This window comes from Diadema setosum, chromosome 11 (assembly GCF_964275005.1).
Source record: "Diadema setosum chromosome 11, eeDiaSeto1, whole genome shotgun sequence".
Classification (NCBI taxonomy): Eukaryota; Metazoa; Echinodermata; class Echinoidea; order Diadematoida; family Diadematidae; genus Diadema; species Diadema setosum.
In genome coordinates, this window is record NC_092695.1 from 37,979,422 (window position 1) to 37,999,860 (window position 20,439).

The 20,439-nt window shown below is 37.9% G+C and overlaps 1 protein-coding gene across 1 annotated transcript in view; it reads left to right on the top strand.

The window, feature by feature from the left end:
- The window catches only part of LOC140235479 (centrosomal protein of 135 kDa-like), a 40,272-nt gene extending 20,339 nt beyond the window's left edge, over positions 1–19,933 (top strand). Inside the window, exons 17-22 of the mRNA XM_072315507.1 lie at positions 7,684–7,893; positions 8,488–8,690; positions 9,496–9,600; positions 10,911–11,185; positions 13,565–13,611; positions 16,454–19,933. Of these exons, the coding sequence (XP_072171608.1) occupies positions 7,684–7,893; positions 8,488–8,690; positions 9,496–9,600; positions 10,911–11,185; positions 13,565–13,569 (798 nt within the window). The 3' untranslated portion in view covers positions 13,570–13,611; positions 16,454–19,933. The remainder of the gene's footprint in view (positions 1–7,683; positions 7,894–8,487; positions 8,691–9,495; positions 9,601–10,910; positions 11,186–13,564; positions 13,612–16,453) is intronic.
- Positions 19,934–20,439: the final 506 nt, after the last annotated feature.

The window sequence follows — 20,439 nt, forward strand, 5'->3', positions numbered from 1 at the left end:
CCGTTTTGTTTTTGTCGATATCTCAAGAACCGTGTGGTGGTTTTGCATCAAACTTGGTATGAGGGTATATCCTTGGGGGATGATACTTTGTGTGGATTTTAGGGTCACAGGGTCAAAGGTCAAAGGTCACAGGTTATTTTGTGAAAAAAAAAAATTGAAATTTCATGTTTTTCTCCATATCTCGCAAATGGTTCAAGGTATCTTCATGGAACTTAGTATATATGCTTGTACCGTTGGGCAGTGATTATCTAGGGAAGTTGGGGGTCATGGGTCAAAGGTCAGGGGTCAAAGGTCAAGGTCAACTCCTCAAAATATAACTACTTTCCTTATATTTATGCAGTGCCTGAAGGATTTTTTTAAAACTTGATGTATGCATGTATAACCCAATATATATTCTGTGGGAAGTTTCTTGCCAAAAGGTCAAAGGTCAAAAGGTCAAAGGTCAAGTGAAAGTGCTAAATTGCACTTTTTCCTCCATATCTCAAAAATAACTCAAGGTATTGTCATGAAACTTACATATTTATGCATGTTCTACCTAACAGTGATTCTCTTTGGAACTGTGGGGTCAAAGGTCAAAGGCCAGGTTTCAATAATACTATTTTACCATTTGATACTGAAATTATACTTATTCTCAATACCTTGAAAATTACTCAATGCATAAACTTGTAAAAGGGTCAAAAGTCAAGTGAAAATCATCAGTTCCCCCAAATACCTGCACTCTGACGTTTTAATCATTCATCCAATTGAACCTAGTTCTAGGAAAGTGAACATTCAGCACATTTGTGGCAAACCTGTCATTTTAATATTTTGCCAATTGTGTGAAACTGTCATCACACATTGTCAAGACATTGTACTATAGACCTATTAGGAGAACCATGTATTATGGCGGAGGCATACACCAGTCGCCGTAGCGACATTTCTAGTTTCGTTCTGTTTACACTCACTTGCTTGGCACCGCAATTGCGGTGCTAACCCCTGCTATTTTGCAGGGCCAGATAGTACCGTACTATCGGTGGGGCTAGCCCACTTTGGCAAAAACGAGTGTAAACAGAAAGTGGGCTAAGGATAGTCCCGTACCAACGGTGGGGCTAAGGCCCCCCCTTAGCCCCACCATTGGTCCGGGGCTAAGCAAATATTTACAAGTGTAAAAAGCCCTTATGTTTGGCTTAGCTTGCAGATATTTCAAAGGAGCAGTCGTCGCAGGAGCAAATGTCATGGAACTGTGTTGACCAAATAGATGAGAGATTGGGGTGTGATCATAGGATATAACACTGTCAAGAAATCAAATTTACGTAAGAAAAAACGAAGAGAAACTGCTTTGTTTAATTATTTGGGAAGGCATAATGCTGTTTAGATAACCCCTTTTAAGATTAAGAATTTAATGGTAAAGATTTAAAAAGATTTCGCTGATTGCTCTTTAGAACTGATGTGATTTTGATGTGTGAACATATGTTAGTATGATCCATTCAAGTTCATTGTCTTGCGTGGTATGCTGTCTATGAAGTGCCGTCTCAATCATTATTCATTGTGAAATAGTCTTGTCTCTCTGTTATCACCTTCCTTCAAAGAGGTGTAGGGGTCTACTGTTAATATGTACTGCCGCTGCTTCAGTTAATGGTCTCTGCGTGACTGATGAGCAGTTGCTGCATTCAGTCATATTGTATTCTGATACATACCTCACTACACATAAGCAAACCCTCAAACCCATGCAAACTGTCCTTTTTATGCCTCCGCCACGAAGTGGTGCCAGAGCATTATGTTTTCGGGTTGTCCGTCCGTCCGTATGTCCGTCCGCATTCGTTTATGCGATAACTTGAGAAATATTGACTGGAATTTTACCAAACTTGGTCCAAGTATAAAGTATGATGGGGCAATTACTTGATTAGATTTTGGGTGAAATCGGCCAAAGGTCAAAGGTCAAGGTCAAGTCATGAAATTGTATCCGTTTACGCGATAACTCAAGACTGGATTGAGCAAATTTCACCTAACTTTGTCTGAGGATCATGTATGATGGGACAATTACATGTTAGTTTTTTTAGTGAAATCGGACAGAGGTCAAAGGTCAAAGATCAAGGTCAAATCCTAAAATTTATCTGTTTACGTGATAACTCAAAACTGGGTGAAGTAGCTTTCACCAAACTTGGTCCAAGGATGATGTATGATGGGGCAATTAGTTGAGGAGATTTTAGTGACATTGGCAAGAGGTCAAAGGTCAAGGTCAAATGCTAAAAATGTTGCTATTTCCCCCATATCTATGCAATGCCCGATGGTATTTTATTGAAACTTAGTGTAGACATGTACTACTGCGTAAAGATTCTCCAGAGAGAGTTTCATGTCACAAGGTCAAAGGTTAGGTGAAAATGTTGCAATTTCACTTTTCTCGCAAATGGTTTAATGTATCTTCATAGAACTTGGTACATATGCATGTATTGACTGGCAGGGATTATCTAGGGAATTTAGGGGTCATGGGTCAGTATGTAGTCAGGGGTCAAAGGTCAAGGTCAACTCCTCAAAATTTTACTGTTTCCCTCATATACTAGTGTATATTCAATGCTTGCATTATTAGTTTTAAAACTTAATATATACATGTTGTATTACCTAATGGAGATTCTCCGGGGAATTTCCAGCCAGAAGGTCAGAGGTCAAAGGTTAAGGATCAAAGGTCAGGTTTAAATGAAAAAAAAAAATCTATTTTGTACTGTAATTACACTCTTTCTTCATACCTTGAAAAGTACTCAATGCATAAACTTATAACAGGGTCGGTCAGAAGTCAAGTAAAAATCCTCAATCCCCCAAATATGTGTACCTGCACTCTTAGACAATTATAGCAAACCCAGTTTGAGGAAAGTGAACATTCAATACATTTCTGACAAACCTGTCATATCAGTATTTTGCCAGTTATGTGAAACTGTCATCACACATTGTGAAGACATTGTACTATACACCTATTGGGAGAATCATGCATTATGGTGGAGGTATCAGTCGCCATAGTGACATTTCTAGTTTAAAATGTGATTTTCAGGGTATTGGTACACTTTAACATAAATGCACAGGAAGGATAGTACACTGTTAGCACAATTCCCGCCATGGTGTCAATCTTATGGTAGTGCTCTGATCCAGCACCTTATAATGCAGCACATCTATATGAAGGCCTTGGTTTCACTTTATTCAGACTTCGGGAATTTGTGATGATGCATGCAAAGGAAACAAGCCAAATAGCTCTAACACACACACACACACACACACACACACACAAATCCAACTCAATAAATTGTTGATGGTTTTGCATCTGTTTGATAGCCAACTGTATGTTTTCCATCTGAAGAGGGCTGCATACCTCTACAGAGTTCATAATAACAAGCAATGAGTCATTGAACTGTACATGTCTTTCAAGTATTGTTCAATGGTGTGATCTTTCTCCATTGGCTGGTTCAATCAAGTAGCATACTGTACACATGAATGTATGCCATTTATACATGCATAAAATTTGCTATATATGAATGACCGCAGATCTGACACCGTAACAGAATGCCTGATCACATTTATATATTCATATATAATAATATATATATTCACATACATTGTATATATTCATATATTCATATAATCATATATTCATATATTCATATATTCATATAGTCCTATATGTAGTATGGACCTGTTGATCATTTGTAATTATTTGTAATTATTTGTAATTATACAGTTACAGACAAGCCTGATTTCACATAGACCATGTACAAAGTACAGCCGGGCCAAAGGCGGGGCCTAAGGCCGGACCCAAGGCCACGGGCCTTAGCCCGGAACCAGGGGCCCAGAGCCCAAGTGGGCCCAGGCCCAGGGGCCCATAGCCCAAGTGGGCCCAGGCCCAGTGGCCCAGGGGCCCACGGGGCCCAAGGCCGGGCCGAGGCCAGGAGCCTAAGTGCTGGCCCAAGGCAGGGGGCCCAGCCAGGGGCCCACCAGACTGAGACCACTAAGAGTACCAGTCATGACTTGCTGTGATAATGATGTGACAGGCCTGTGCATACACATATTATGTAAATACACTGTACAGGGCTGTGCATATTATGTAAATACACTGTACACTAACTATACACAGTCATGACTTGCTGTGGTAATGATGTGACAGGCCTGTGCATACACATATTATGTAAATTCACTGTACAGGGCTGTACATATTATGTAAATACACTGTACACTAATTATACACAGCCCAGTCGCTGTATAAATCGCGACAGGGCTGCACCTGAGCAGCCCACAACACAGAGCAAACAAAAAGCAAATTTTACGATTGCATTTAGTTTTGATACTTGACATCATTTTTTGTCACCTCAAATGCATCAAAGACAATCTTTATTAATGAGACTTCATACTGTACCTGTTTTCCTGGGGTTATTTGTGGGAATTCTCCGATCTGGGTACTATTCGCAAATCTAACAACATGTGAAAATATCAACTCCTGATCATGTAATGTGCATGTGTACATTTCTGTGTTCATTGCTGTATTCCATGAACATGAATTCAACAACTACTGTTATATCCTGTAATATGAGCTGCCAGGACAAAACTCACATACGCTCTGATTCTGTATAGCAATCACTTTCAAAGCAATGTATTGATACATTTCTGCCAGCTAAAAATTCTTAAATGTCGGTTCACCCATGTGAACGGGTACAGAAACTGAAGCCTAGGTGGTGGGTTAAGCAGAATTGCTGCTGTCCTTACAGTCCCACTCATATGTTTTCATGTTAGTCTAATGCTAGTTTGTGGCAATAAGAGAGTGTGCCAAGCAGTTTGCCAAGCAGGGATTCAGCTGGATGTCGAAAGTGATTAGCCATTCTGATACTTGAATTTAACAATACCATTTAACAATTCCATACCACCTAAAACCCCAACCCTATCAAATTCTGTAGAATTTCTGCTATCAAAACAATGATAGGATAATCTGCAGATAAAGTAGATTTTTCTGTCACAAATCTGCTGTTACTGTGTTATTACCTCCGCCCAGGGGGAAGGTTATGTTTTCGTTACCGTTGGTTTGTTTGTTTGTTTGTTTGTTTGTTTGTTTGTTAGTTAGTTTGTCTGTGTGCAAAATAACTCAAAAAGTAGGTAACGAATTTGGATGAAACTTGCAGGAAAGGTTTAGATTGATACAAGTGATACAGATGATCAAATTTTGGTAGTGATCTGAGAATTTTGGAGGAATTTATGAAGGATTTTTGATATTTTGGCAGGTAGGGTCAATGAACTTGGGAGTTCAGGCTGCGCGTATTTGAGGTTTGCATGCGCGCACTAGTGCGTGCTCTAGTTTCTGCTAGGGCGAGGCGCGCCATGCAGCTGAGGGTTTATGACGTAACAAAGGCTTCTATATTGGGAAATTGGGTGACTTTCAGCACATAATGCTATAAGTATGTATGGGTGGAAATCACTTCTATGGAAGAACAAGATCAGTGTTGGAAATGAGCTGCATGCTTGGCGGAGGTCTGCGCTCTCAGAGTGCTTCTGTAGTTTTGAATGTCTTCCTCTGTGAAAAATGTGAAATCAGTGAAAGGAAAAAATATGGTACCTGGTAAATATTAATAGCTGTGCACATTATTCACACATGTACTATACAATGTATGACAGTAGCATATATTCACTCACAAAAAAAACACTGATACATGTAAAGGAGTTAAAGAATCAGCAGACATAGTTTTACAAGATGTATTGCAGAGTTCAATTAGTATTAGTATTAGTATTAGTATTAGTATTATTATTATTAGTAGTAGTAGTAGTAGTAATAGTAGTAGAAGTAGCAATGATAATAATAATGATAATAGTGGCTACTTGTATAGCGCACAGGTCCGCTTTTTAGTGCTCATGGCGCTTCATAAATGAAAAGATAGATATAACACATGTTCAAGCATGACAACAGAGAAGAAAATGGCAAACAACAACAAACACATACCAGATAAAGAATACAATTGTTCCGAACATTATAGACTGCAATTATAGTCCTCATTGTGAGAGGAATAGGTAACGTTTTGAAGTTTGGATTTGAATGTTTCTGTAGATGACAATTATAGCTGTACACACAGAGAAAATGTTCCAGTTAAAGAGGAACGTAGTCATACAAAGTGTATGTATTTCACATTTTTCAGTATTTTCAATCTTTCATATCCATATGCAATCGGCATAATGGACTCATTTGCATATCGTTTGCATAGTATGCTATCATGGGGTGTGAAAGTATGCCGAGTGTTGACATATAGGTCATCCACTCATTCTATCCCCCGAACATAGTTCGGAGGATACTATGGATTTGGCCTCGTTGCGCCGCGTCCGCCGCAGAGATTTTCTTGTGAGCACTCTACTGGCTGCAGTTCTTCTTAGATCATCTTCAAATTTGGCATGAAGGTGTGTTATGGTAAAACGAAGACGCCTATTGTTTTTGGTGATGGTGCCCTCGCTTGTTCCGTCTTTATACTTGAAAAAGTAAATTTAACAGGGTCTGTTTGTGTGTGCGACGCTGGCCTTGCTTCGTGACCAATTTTTTTTATGCCTCCGCCAACGAAGTGGCCGGAGGCATTATGTTTTTGGGTCGTCCGTCCGTCCGTACGTACGTCCGTCCCAGTTTGTTTTTGTCGATATCTCAAGAACCGTGTGGTGGTTTTACATCAAACTTGGTATGAGGGTATATCCTGAGGGGATAATACTTTGTTTGGATTTTAGGGTCACGGGGTCGAAGGTCAAAGGTCACAGGTTATTTTGTGAAAAAAAAGGTTGAAAATTCATGTTTTTCTCCATATCTCGCAAATGGTGCAAGGTATCTTCATGGAACTTAGTATATATGCTTGTTCCAATGGGCAGTGATTATCTAGGGAAGTTGGGGGTCATGGTTCAAAGGTCAGGGGGTCAAAGGTCAAGGTCAACTCCTCAAAATATCACTACAAATTTTCCTTATGGTTATGCAATGCCTGAAGGTTTTTTTTTTAAACTTGATGTATGCATGTATTACCCGATATATATTCTGTGGGAAGTTTCTTGCCAAAAGGTCAAAGGTCAAAAGGTCAAGTGAAAGTGTTGAATTGCACTTTTTCCTCCATATCTCAAAAGAAACTCAAGGTATCATCACGAAACTTACATATTTATGCATGTTCAACCTAACAGTGATTCTCTTTGGAACTGTGAGGTCAAAGGTCAAAGGCCAGGTTTAGATAATGCTATTTTCCCATTTGATACTGAAATTATACTTTTTCTCAATACCTTGACAATTACTCAATGCATAAACTTATAAAAGGGTCAAAAGTCAAGTAAAAATCATCAGTTCCCCAAATACCTGCACTCTGACATTTTTAATCATTCATCCAATTGAACCTAGTTCTAGGAAAGTGAACATTCAGCACATTTGTGGCAAACCTGTCATTTTAATATTTTGCCAATTGTGTGAAACTGTCATCACACATTGTCAAGACATTGTACTATAGACCTATTAGGAGAACCATGCATTATGGCGGAGGCATATCAGTCGCCGTAGCAATATATCTAGTTTTCTCTATTTCTACCCCTTTCCTCTTATGCTGCTGTTGTGACCAATTGCCTTCTCCATTCGTATGCACACCTTTTTAGTAAATGTTCATATTCTTTTCCTACCCCCACTCCACCTTCACACCCTCACCTATTCTTCTCTCGTAATATCCATTACAGCATCTATCGACCCAGCAAACGTATGAGATGCAGGTGTCCAACCTGACACGCTCCCTGTCCAATATGGAGGGTAACTTGAGGCAGCTTCAAGATGAGAAGGATTCAGTGGTCCAGGACCTTGCGGCCGTCAGAGAGCTCTGTGTCAAGCTAGACTCCACCAAAGAGTCCCTGTCACGCCAGCTGACAGCGAGGAACATCGAGTTTGAGCAGGTAAGCACACGTTGTGCTACATGACTTCTATTTTCTGTCTCTCTTCAGTGTCAAGGTGTTTGTAAAATGACCTTCATAGTGAATTTTTGTGAAGGTGAAGCTCCCATTATGTTGTAGGTGTTGTGATTTCTGCCTTTAAGGAAATTTCTTTTGAAAAGAAATTTCCTTCTTTAAACTTGTTTACTTCACCTTTGCTTCTTTGTCTGTTTCAGTGAATGTAAGCCAGTCTATGTGTTGCTTCAAATGTGAACACTTTAATAACTGTGCTGAAATAAAGAGTGGACTTTGATACACTTGGAAGTGATGATACACTTGGGAATGATCACATCTTTTCTTATATCGTTTGTTCATGCATGCAGAGTACACAATACAAAGCTTTTAACCCATCCTTAACAGTTCTATACATGATTTTTAACCTATTTGTAACAACATGATAATCACCAATCATTGGCAGGCAGGATGAAACAGTGTTTTGCTGGCAAATATGTAGTGATGTGGTGGTCCATGTTATACTCATGGAATTAGCCAGTCCACCCTGCAGTCCTTGTTTCCCCATCCTATGGTCATGACCATTCTCTGTTCCTCCCCTGGTAGTGTGAAGCCAGGACTGAGGACCTGAAGCGAGAGGTAGAGATGCTGCGCAGCCAAGTCTCCACCGAGAGGACCACTGTGAGGAACCTGGAGGCCATGATTGCTGGCAACAGGGAGAAGGAGTTTCAGGCCCAGCTGGACAGCCAGGAGCAGCGGTCAGAGCTGCAGCTGATCAAGGACAGACTAGCCCTGGCTGATAGCAAAGTGTGAGTGACATATTCAGAGAATAGTCCTGTTAGACTACTATGTCAGACATTTGATTCAAGTCAATTGTGGTCTCTGTTTGACTATGCATTGCAACCAAATAGTTGAATTAGATGTGGTTTACATGCGAAAATGATGACTTACGTATGACATTAAAATTGATTAGAAGTACAACACACTAAGTTCAGATAATGTACATTTTCTCTTTCATTAGTATGCTGTGTCTGTAGTTTGTAACTTTGATTTTATCTCATTAGGCTGATGGTCTATAATTAAGCTTGTGCTCAAAAGAGTTTGATTAATCTTTTTTGTTAAATGTAACTTAACATCAATGATATCTTGATTGATCATTAATTTGAGTTATTCAGCAAGGATTAAGATTATATTTCACATTTTTGTAGCAGAGAAATTGAATTTTCATGAGTATTTTGTACACAATCACTAGAAAATTGTGAAATGATGACATCATCAAGTACTCATTTGCATTCATGTCAACTGTTCGAGAACTAAATTAGCAAAACTTCACAATTCAATAACTTCTCTAAATTTTGTCCAGTAATGGTCAATTTTCACTGAACATTGTGGTCATAAGGTACTATTCTATCTTTTCAGACTAACCCTTTAACTGGTTTTGAATTGTCGTTTGAATCCTGCATCATTCATCCAATCTCAGTTGCCATACCAGGATGCCAGTGTTGCAAAAAGTTGATTCCATAACTCTTACAGTAGTACAGGAGTTAAGTCATACAGTATTTAACAGGACACATGCTGTTTCTGATTGTGTACTATTGTTTGTATAAATGATAGGCAAAGTCAGAGCCGGGAGATCCAAACGCTACGATCCAGGACGACACAACAAGAATCTGAGCTGGACAGAATCAAACGTCAGTTGACCAGTGAGAGGTTTGAAAAGTAAGTCCAACTCTGTCGTCGTCCAGGCTGTTCAGCGTCTGGCCAGTGATGTCAATACTCTGGTGGCCTTGTTTCATCAGTAGTGTTTGTTATTTTCAGAAAATCAATTACACATATAATATTGATGTGTACGAAGCAAAAAGAGGTGCACTTTATATTGCTAATGGTGATAACTCAAGGTGCATTAACCCTATTCTAACTGGGCTATTTGAGACCAAGTTTTTACTGGGGGGGGGTCAAATTGACCCCCCCTTCAGATCTCGGCCGCCGATCGCGCGATCGCCGCAAAATTTTGCCTGAACATAGAGCCGGATGTCAACTACAAGATTACATGGTCATACAATAGAAAAATTTTGATTTCATATTTTTTAATAAATTAATTATGCAAATTAACGCATGAAATCATATTTTCACCTATAACTCCATCAAAAAGACTGAAGGATTATTAAATTTTTGTGTCAGAGTTCCTCAAGACACATCAAACAATTTTCTAGTAAAAAAATAGCGCAATCAAAATCATTTTCTTTTGTTTTTTATTGTTTTGTTAATTTCTTATGTATTTTATTGTTTTTTCGATCTTTTGTTTTCTATTGTTTTTTTGCCAAAATTTGTTGGAGGCACTTTTTCAAGCTTATCTACATTAGAATTGATTTATTTCAATGGTTAAAAGTTGAAATAATCTAATTTATATCAATTAAACAAAAAAACACAGTTTGCATTGGATTTGCACACGAAATCATGAATTTGAGCGTTTTTCGGGTTGACATGCATATGCAAAACATTGCATAACTTCAGAACGGTGTACCCGGACGTCGCAAATTTGGTCTCAAAATATGCGGGAGACTTGAATGAAAAAAGTCATGAAACGACGCGGCAAAATCTTTGCGCGTTGCGGAATCATGGCGCGAAACGTCAAGGGGGGGGTCAATTTGACCCCCCCCAGTTAGGATAGGGTTAAATCCCTTAGTAAAAAGAGATTTTATCAAAGGTGAATGCATGATCATAACAAACACAGATGCAATAAAATTTCTTAAGTGTGAGAAGATTTTACTTTTATTATTTCCTCTTCTTTGTACTATTTACACTTTAACAAGATTTTCTTATAACAAAAGTCTCAAAGCCCCAACTATCTTGTCATAATGGTTTTTGCCTGTATTTTCAAATCAGAATAATGGTTGTATGAAAACTGACAACTTGTATCCAGCTCTAATTGTTTGTGTGCAAACATTGTATGTAACAATATTTTGGTTAATGAAATGATTGACATAGAGCCTGGTGATTTCATTATTTTTTTTTCTTTCAACCTACAGAGAAAGACTGACACAGGAGATGAGACGCAGCAGTAGCCATGGGCGGTCTGTGGCCAATTCCAGCGTCAGCTTTGAGAACCGAACCTCAACCTCCCATGTGACATCTACTCTCACCACCTCATCGTCACGACGGCGGTCCTCCAGTCCACATAGGGCGTCCTCACCAATCCGTCAGGTCATTTCACCCGAGCATTCCCTGCGCCGCTCCCCAGAGAGGTCCATCCTCAAGACGTCCAGGTCGTCATCACCGTACCGGTCCCGATCCCCCGAGAGAAGTATGCACAGTAGTCGAAGTGGTGGTAGATATGGTATGGTTGATGATAATGATTGGTTATCTGATGGTAGTTTGACAGGTGAAGATGACAGAGGGAGAACTCTTTTCACGCCCTTGAGAGCATCGTCACGATTGGTGAGTTGCTGTCCCCCCTCTAGTGCTCAACGTGTGAAACAAAACTTCAAAAGCGAGCTACGCAAAATGTATCAAGATCTCCAGCTTGATGGAAAATTCATTCAGACATCCTACCATTTCTTGCTTCCAAGGACCATGACATGTAGAGGGGTCAAAGATCATTCTCTGTTGATCATCTTTGTGTTGAGGTCATCTTTCTCCTCGTCTGATGTTTAATCTTGTGACAACCGCTAATGGATCAGAGTGAACGAAATCACACAGTTATCGCACGATCCCATGGGTATTATTTTTTGTATCCTCATCTCAACTTATCTTTATGCAATATTGAATGTCATCGATGTTCATACAGCAGTAAGCACTTGTGTGTCTGGTTTTTCCTGGTGTATTTGTGACACACTGTTTGTTGTGTTCAAGGCTGCTGTTTCAGTTTTTCAGGCATAATGCTTGTTCCATTGTTACTACAGGTGGCTTATCATAAATACTGAACGTTGCATATTACACATTATGGTTTACACATGAAATGGATGCAAGGTGCTGGCAAATTTTCAAAGCTGTAATCAAACATTGTGCACACTCACATGTTGACATGATCATTTATGAACCAGGATGATTGATCAGTCTCCAAAGTTATCAAGCTGACATATCTTTCTTTCTCATGTGGCAGATGAAACTTGGCACTGGCAATAATGTACATTCAAACCTCCTTTGAAATTCCTGGGAAGTAATGCATTGCATAGATTTTGAAGATTTAAGAACTGTACTTGTCTCTGCTGCTTATGATTCTCACACTCTGTGTAACGATTGTACCATCTTTGTCCTGAAGGAAATGAGTGATGCTTTGTTGTACAAGTATGATGCAAGAAATGAGAAGCCTCAAAAGTGTTGTCATCTAAATTTACCAGCATCCATTTCTATCATTTGTGATGCCAAAGCTCTGTGTACATCATTCATCACATCATTTACATTATGTAATCATTGATGTAATGTTGCAAGAAATGTTCTTTCACAGATGGCATTCCTTTGTGTCCTATTGTGTCCCGCTGTTTTTTCAAATCTTTTAAGAATAATTTTCATCTTCACAATGCATCGCACCAAAACAACCTGGTATATGTTCAGTAGAAAAACGATTTCCCAAGACATTCTTAACATCTTCCCAAGGTGTTTCAACCTCTTGTAGAGAGCATGATTTACGAAGGAAGCTCTGGCAAACGGTGAATGGGTACATCTATGCAAGGATCACTGCAGTAACATATATGTGAAAATAATTGGGTGATATGATAGTTACTGAAGTTTTCAGATGTTTTGAAGATGGTCGACTCATGTAGATTATCTGTCTTCATTCATCTTAAACTCTGAAATTTCATTCATTTACTTTATTCTCACCAAAGCAGTAAGATACCAACAGTATGCAGCTGTCTTTCATCAGTCAGTGAGGTGATTTTTTTTTTTAAATCCTGAGCAAACAAGCCTCTACACAGGACAGCTTTTGTTCATTCATCATTGAAGATTGATGTAAAGATCTGGAGAGTTTGATCATAAAAGGAGTTAACTCCATTCCTGTTAAGTTATGATGTTAAATACAATTAAAGTTGCTACAAAAACAAAACAAAATAGCTAAAAAGTATGAGATATTTGTAATCATAACTTCAAGAATATTCCTTGTTATTTTACAAGTGAGGTATCACTGGAAAGGTTTTATTCTGCTCTATATGATGATGGAATAACTTTGAAATGTTTAAAAAGGCACTTAAAGGGATGGTACAGTATTGGTAGAGATGAGAATTGAGCTTTTAACTATTTGCAAGATTCCAAGAAAACACTTATGACAGAGCATACCATTTGAAGAGGAATTCAAAGTTTATTTGATGAAAATCGGGTTTGGAATGACTGAAACATCCAAAAACAAAGTAGAACAAAGCGATCGTAATAAAGTATGGGTCCCACACTTTATTAGAATCGCTCATATCTCAGCCATTTCAAAACCAATTTTCATCAAATGAACATTGAATTCCTCACAGAATTACATGCTCTTTCATGTTTCATAAGAGATTTCTCATTATCTCACCAAAAAATGTGAGAAATATGAAATTAGGTCTCAACCAAAACTATACAATCCCTTTAAGCTCATTTTGTGATCGAACACTTCATCTTTAGCAGCATTACTGTCATCTACCTGTTGATACACATTTTCCCATACACATAGCCACCTGTCATGTTTGCTTTCTTTCCTATTTTCTCTTCCCAGGATGATAAAGGATGGCACCTAGATATGACGTGATGTTTCATCCATAGGTTGGTTGATACTTCGTACTTCTTTGCAATCTTTGAACAGGATTAAGTTTGTTTGGTATCTGTTAATTTGCTGATTTGATGGCTTCTTCAAGAGTAAAAAGTAAGATTTTACAATTATGGCCTGCATATAACTATGGCTACGTGGAGGCATTATTTTCTCTGAGTTCCACTTTCACCTGTATCAGGTCTTGGGAGATGGTTAAAACCTTTTAAGTTCGTTCCTATCTTTTATTTTGATGAAATGTAGCCAATATTGTACTTTAAAAAAAATAAAATCATGCAAGATTTTTAAATAAGTAAGTGGTTGATATTCTTTCATTTCCTGTTATTAAAAGAGAAGCAAATACATGAATTTGCACTTGCATGTGCCCAAAAACTAGGATTATAATCATGACTTTTAAAGAAAGCGATTAATAACTATTGATAACTGATAGATAACTGCACTCTATGTTCAGGAAAATTATGTTCCTTATCAGGTATGTGTTTTCTTGTTACAGTGAAACCCCGTTATAACGAGGTCCGTGGGACCGGCGATATTACCTCGTTATAACCGGTACCTCGTTATAACCGTATACGCATCAAAAACAAAGAAAAACATAAGCATGAAATCATATACCTATCAATCAGACTGTAGAACAATCTTTACGTTGTTATTACACAATTATGGATCATTATTATTGAGATATAATAAAAGGGAAATTATTTGTGAATTAGACGAAAAAGTAGGGGTTGAAATGAGTTAATTCTTTATTTTAATTCTTGTTCGTTAATTTTTTCTATCACCAGGCAAATAGAGCAAAATACAGGCGTTGTTTACCGTAACTTGCGAGGTATTTTTACGCTGTTGGTGCCCAGTGGGAATGCGATGATTTCATGAATCATTTCGGCTGTAATCTTGTACAATATATGATCGTTGCGCTCGAAGGGATTAAAAATGCGTTCTTTATTTTCTTCCGAAAATCTCTTCGCGTTTTGTACATCCGTTCTTGAAAAATATGCGACAGGATTGAATGTGGAAGGTTACGTTGTGATCCTTTTTACGCAAATCTGTACCTCGTAGACCATTCTGAAAGAAAGAAAAATCTTCATTGTGAAATGCAGTGTTAAAATTGTGACAATGAACAAACCAAGATCTATTCAAACTAATAAATGTGTTTGTTTCTTTTTCTGATTTATGTTAACATGCGTTATTCAACTATTTTTTACGCTACTGTCATCTGGCGAGATCGCGATGATTTTAGAGTAACATACCGTTGTTTACCGTTGGTGCCCAACGGGAATTCGATAATTTCATGAATCATTTCGGCTGTGATTTCATACAATGTATGATCGTTGCGTCCGAAGGGATTAAAAATGCGTTCTTTATTTTCTTCCGAAAATCTCTTCGCGTGTTGTACATCCTTGAACTGTTAAATGCGTTTGTTTCTTTTTCCGAACACCGATTAAGTAGGTTAACATGCGTTATTCAACTATTTTACGCTATAGTAACTGTCACCCGGCGAGATCGCGATGATTTCATTAATTATTTCAGCTTTAATATACACACTCATATTCAAAGTATTATTTGTTAAATGATAATGAACAAATCCAGATCTATTCAAGTTAATAAATGCGTTTGTTTCTTTTTCTGAACACCGATTAAGTAGGTTAACTTGCGTTATTCAAATGTTTTTACGCTACGGTCACCCGGCGAGATCGCGATGATTTCATTAATTATTTCGGCTTTAATCATACACACTCATATTTAAATTATCATTTGTTAAATGATAATGAAGAAATCCAGATCTATTCAAATTAATAAATGCGTTTGTTTCTTTTTCTGAACACCGATTAAGTAGGTTAACATACGTTATTCAACTATTTTACGCTACTGTCACCCGGCGGGATCGCGATGATTTCATTAATTATTTCGGCTTTAATCATCCACACTCATATTTGCTAACCAGCAAAAGAACTGGAAGTCGGAACTAAAAATGGAAAGAATAATATAATGATGAGTTGCACACGCATTCCAATTGTCCATTTTTGGCCACAAGTGTCGCCACATGAAAAGTTTTAGAATGCGTTATCTTTTTCTTTTTTTTTTTTTCTCGTTGCGCTGTGTTCTGCCCTAATATCACGCACGCGTGTCTCGTTGGGATCGCGAAAAAAATCGAATGATTATGTTTAATGATTTAGTAGGAACATCGGAAGGCATTCCTGTGTCTTATCGCGTGATTAAGAAGAAAACATGGAAGGAACGGTTCTCTGCAAAATGGGAAAAAGACGTGGATAGCGTGAATTCGGTTTTCAGTGTTTCGTTTGTCGCGTGTTTGAAAGCGGCAATTTAGTCATGAAATTGAACCTCGTTATATCCGATCAAATTGCTTATGTTTTTCTTTATCATGATGCTCTGAAATTGTCCTCGTTATAACCGGAATCTCGTTATAACCGAACTCGTTATAACCGATTCGTTCTGCCATAGGTTTACACGCAAAGGAAAACGGGACCGACGCGATCACCTCGTTATAAGCGGTTCCTCGTTATAACCGAACTCGTTATAACGGGGTTTCACTGTAGTTTGATCTTTTCTTCCTTGTTCTCATGTTTTGTACGTCATATTTTTCTTGAAGCGCCAGAGAACTGAAAGGTGGACATATGCGCTGAACAAATAACCACTATTATTATAGTCTACGGAATTTGAATAAAAGTGAATCTTGAGACGATGGACCCAATCAAGTGTGTTCTGTAACTACAATTTGAATTAAAGCTAAGTGTGTTGACAATACTCTGAAGTTCGTATTACATAGATATCAAAGATTTCTTGCATATCAGTTTCTTTTCATATCCATTTCTTCTGCAGATTTCCAAGGTCATTTCAAGGAGAGCAACCAAGGCAATATGTTATGAAGGTGTTATGTGCATATCAGGTCTTGTCAGCAAGTTGTTTCTTGCCACTTTAGCTGTAGAACCTTCCCTTTTTACGATTGCATTTCAAGAACTACTGTGGAGTCAACACTTCATGCCCAGCTGCAAAGTTCTCAGGTGACAGTTCATCTATTCCATGAAAAAAAAAAAAAAATCAGTTAAAAGTGTGAGATATTTTTGAATGAAGATGCCTTATCGTCACTGGGGCGACAAGACCTCGTATCTACAAAATGTCAAATGTTCAGGAGAGCAAAAACACATGGCAGCCAAAGCACTATATCAAATGGGATAGCCTTTCATTTGGCATGCCGTGGTGGCTTCATTTTTGGGGTAAAGACAGATAGGATTTGGATAGGACCTCACTGAACTGACTATCTGGCCATTAATCAAAGAAGTCATTTTCACCAAAATTTGAGATACAAGGTCTTGTCAACCCAGCGACGTTATGTAAAGAACAAGCAATAGTAGGCGAAAGGCAATCATATGCCATAGTAATCCACTTTGCGGAGATGATTTATCAGAGATGTATGGCCATGGAGGAGGTGCTGTGTACAGCAGAAGGAATTATTACCACATATCTTCCGGGCATCTTGTGCAAAATTTTGTATAGGCAGAAGAAGAGGAGAATGTGACCTGTATGGTACAGGCTTTCTTGTATCGACTTGCACATGCAGCTGGTCAGAATTACCACAGATAATGCTGAATTGCTCAGTGAATGCACCACCTGAAAATGATGTGCTAATTTTTTGTCATTTTGTTTGTGCTCTGTTTGCACTATCCTCACGACTGAAAAGCTGGCGAAGAGGGTAACTACATGTACTGACACAATTTGCGACACATAAACTCAGTATGCAATTAACTTTCAGTTGGGAACGGGACATGGCGCCAAGTCAAAGGAGGCACAGTGCATAAGTGATATCAACAAACTGAAAGTATTTTATTCTTGTGGTAGATATCTTAGTTTCCCCAACTGCTGGTGTGTGTGATGAATTGAAAGTAGGGATGGTTCTTGTAAACTATGGAAGTTTAGATGCATCAACAAAGCACAAAGGCTAATGAAGTACAGGTGAACTCTTTTTGTTATGAACATACTTGTAAACAACAGGATTTGGTTAGTATGAAAAGATAATAAGGTAAAATTGTCATTATGTCCTGTATTTGCCCTGTCCATTTTAATGAGATTTCATTAACAAAGAGTTCTTGCAATTCAGATAGAGTGAAATCTCCTTTAATAAAGTAGGATATATCATACTTAAGCATAACCCTCTCATGAGAAGGTGAATTTGCCTGTCCAGTTCTTTATATTCGTTGTTATTGTACCCTTAGGTAGTGTGAAATCCAATGTCTATTGTGGTCCGTGTTGAAATGAGGCTCCTTTGTATCTTGTTATAATGGGTTTTTCTGTGTACAGTTTCTCTTTGTAAAAGGGCATTCCACTTTCTACCGTTCCTGTATCAAGGATTTGTATTTCTGTATTTTTGTTCTCACAGTGCTTCTTGCCATGCACAGATACAGCATTCCATGATTTTTTTTTCCAAGTTTGATTCTAGTGGTGTATGATTTGCTCATTGTCTTAACCCCAGTTGTTTGATATGGCACGTCCATGCCACTCTTCTAAACTGTTACTTTGGAACCGCTTTCCAAGAAATTAGTCAATACCTCGATATGTGAACTTTCAAGTCTGCTTTTCTGCACCAAGGCCTCACAACAATTTTGGTTACACACACAAAAAAAAAAAAAGTGTGTGGAAGCAAAATGTGCGACATTTGTTCTGAATGATGAAGTATGCAGCTAATGCACCCGAGGATCCCATAATTATTCCATTAGCCCTTTTTCGTACAGTGTAGGTGTACAAATATGGGGCAGCATAACGTGTTGGAGAATATACAGAAATTTTCCATTTTTCTGCCTTCAGGGAGTTGATGTGTAATATCTCCATGAGATCATATTGAAATACAGTCAGCCTTGCTTAAGTCAGCCTCGCATAAGTTGAATAATCATCTAAGTCAAAGGTCTTTTCAAGCCCTCTTCTCTTTTATTTTCTGTTGATTTTAATCCCTCAAGTCAAATTTTCTCTAATTCGAAACTATTTCTTCAGTCTAGCTATTTCTTAAGTCCAAATAGAATCAACTTAATCAAGGTTGATTGAAGAGAGACAAACTTGTCATACATATGCAATTATATTTTGTGTTCTTTCCCCAAAATAGTTCACAGGCTGTTTTATGTGAAACCTTGAGTTCTCAGCCGCCCTAACCTGTGTGTATGTTTGTATGTGTTCATGTGTATGTGTGTGTGCTTGTTGTGTGGAGGTAGGGTGTGTGAAAATGTGTGTGCTTTTCTATCTCCTTTATATCATCCCTGCACCACCCTCTTGTGCAGTCTAGTCTCAAAATATAGTTACAAATTTACTAGATGGGTAACCGCGAACTCTCCGAAAGAAAACTCCATGATGTTCAGAGGGCTAACCTTCAAGCAATAAGCAGATAACTCGTAATTTTTTAATAAAAGCTTGATAATTAAGCTGGGGATTTACTGAACCTTTTCAGCAGACCATGCAATAAGAACCCTCAGAAGATTTGTGTTATATTAAATGTGTTATACAGTATTATTTGTGTTATATTAAATATAATAATATTATATATGTATATTTTCCTTCTGTGTGGAATACGACTTGTCCATATCAGACCTCACCCAACATAATTCCATGCAAAAAGGGCATCATTTTAATGACATTTGAGCCTGAGCCATTATTGTAGCATGAAATGGTTATGCAGGTTACTCCCCCTGCCCCCCCCCCCCAACTGTGACCAACACAACCATTAGGAGACCCAATGTGCCAATTTAAGTAGCTTGTTCAAATTTAAATTTGTCTTCCATCAGATCAGCCTCCTAAATGTGTTTCACAAAAACACATGTCAGTTTGTCCAACGGTTAGTTTGAAAGCAAGCCATTTCTGACATGGAGTGAACCAAAGCAGCAGTTCATAGAACATTCATGTATTACACAATCAGCATTCCTATCAATGAGAGCTTGTTTGCAATGTAAGTTGTAACAGTTCATGAAGGCGGGTTGGTCTTCAGGACTCTGAGACACAGGTGTAAGTCTCCCCCGGAAGGGAGGGTAAAAGTGGCTTACAATATTATGATGCCTGCAAAGTAAACTGTACATTGTACATGTATGTGTATGTGTTCATTCTTCATCACATAATAGAGTGTATTATAGTGTGCATATTGTGTATTTCACCTAGTACATTGCAATTATCTTTTATTTATGATGTGTACAATATGTACAAGTAAAACATTGTAATTGTATTGATTTGCCCTTCTTATACTGTAAGCTAAAAAAAATATAAATTTGCCATTCATGTATTTAATATGTACAGATCTGAACTGTTAATAAATTGCTGTGAATTTTATTGTTTCCAGAATTTCTGAATGATGTCTTTTGGGCCATTTACAATGCAATTGATTTTGTACATTGTAGAGCATTGTAGAGCATTTCATCTACGGGCATTAGCCTTGTACATAACTTTTGTTACTCAGTGTTTTAAATCAAAAGATAACAGCATTTTGAAAGTCATAAAGCAGGTATTGTATCAGCTACATGTACAGTGGTACTTGATACATGTATATTAACATAACTGTAATATGAATACTGTGTGGTGAAATCAAGCAAAAGAACCACAATCTCATAAAAATCAGATAGAGAATAAAATGTTCCAGAATTTCAAAGTTTTCACATGGAGGATGCTTTTTTAAAACATTGGTATCGGACATTATCACATATATGCAAATTAGATGAGTTGGTGATGCCTTGAATCCACAAGTCTTCCATTGACTAAAAATCAAATTTCAACTAAATCTGTTCTCTTGTTTCATATTCATTTTACATGAAACACAAGAAACATCATCTTTTGTCTCC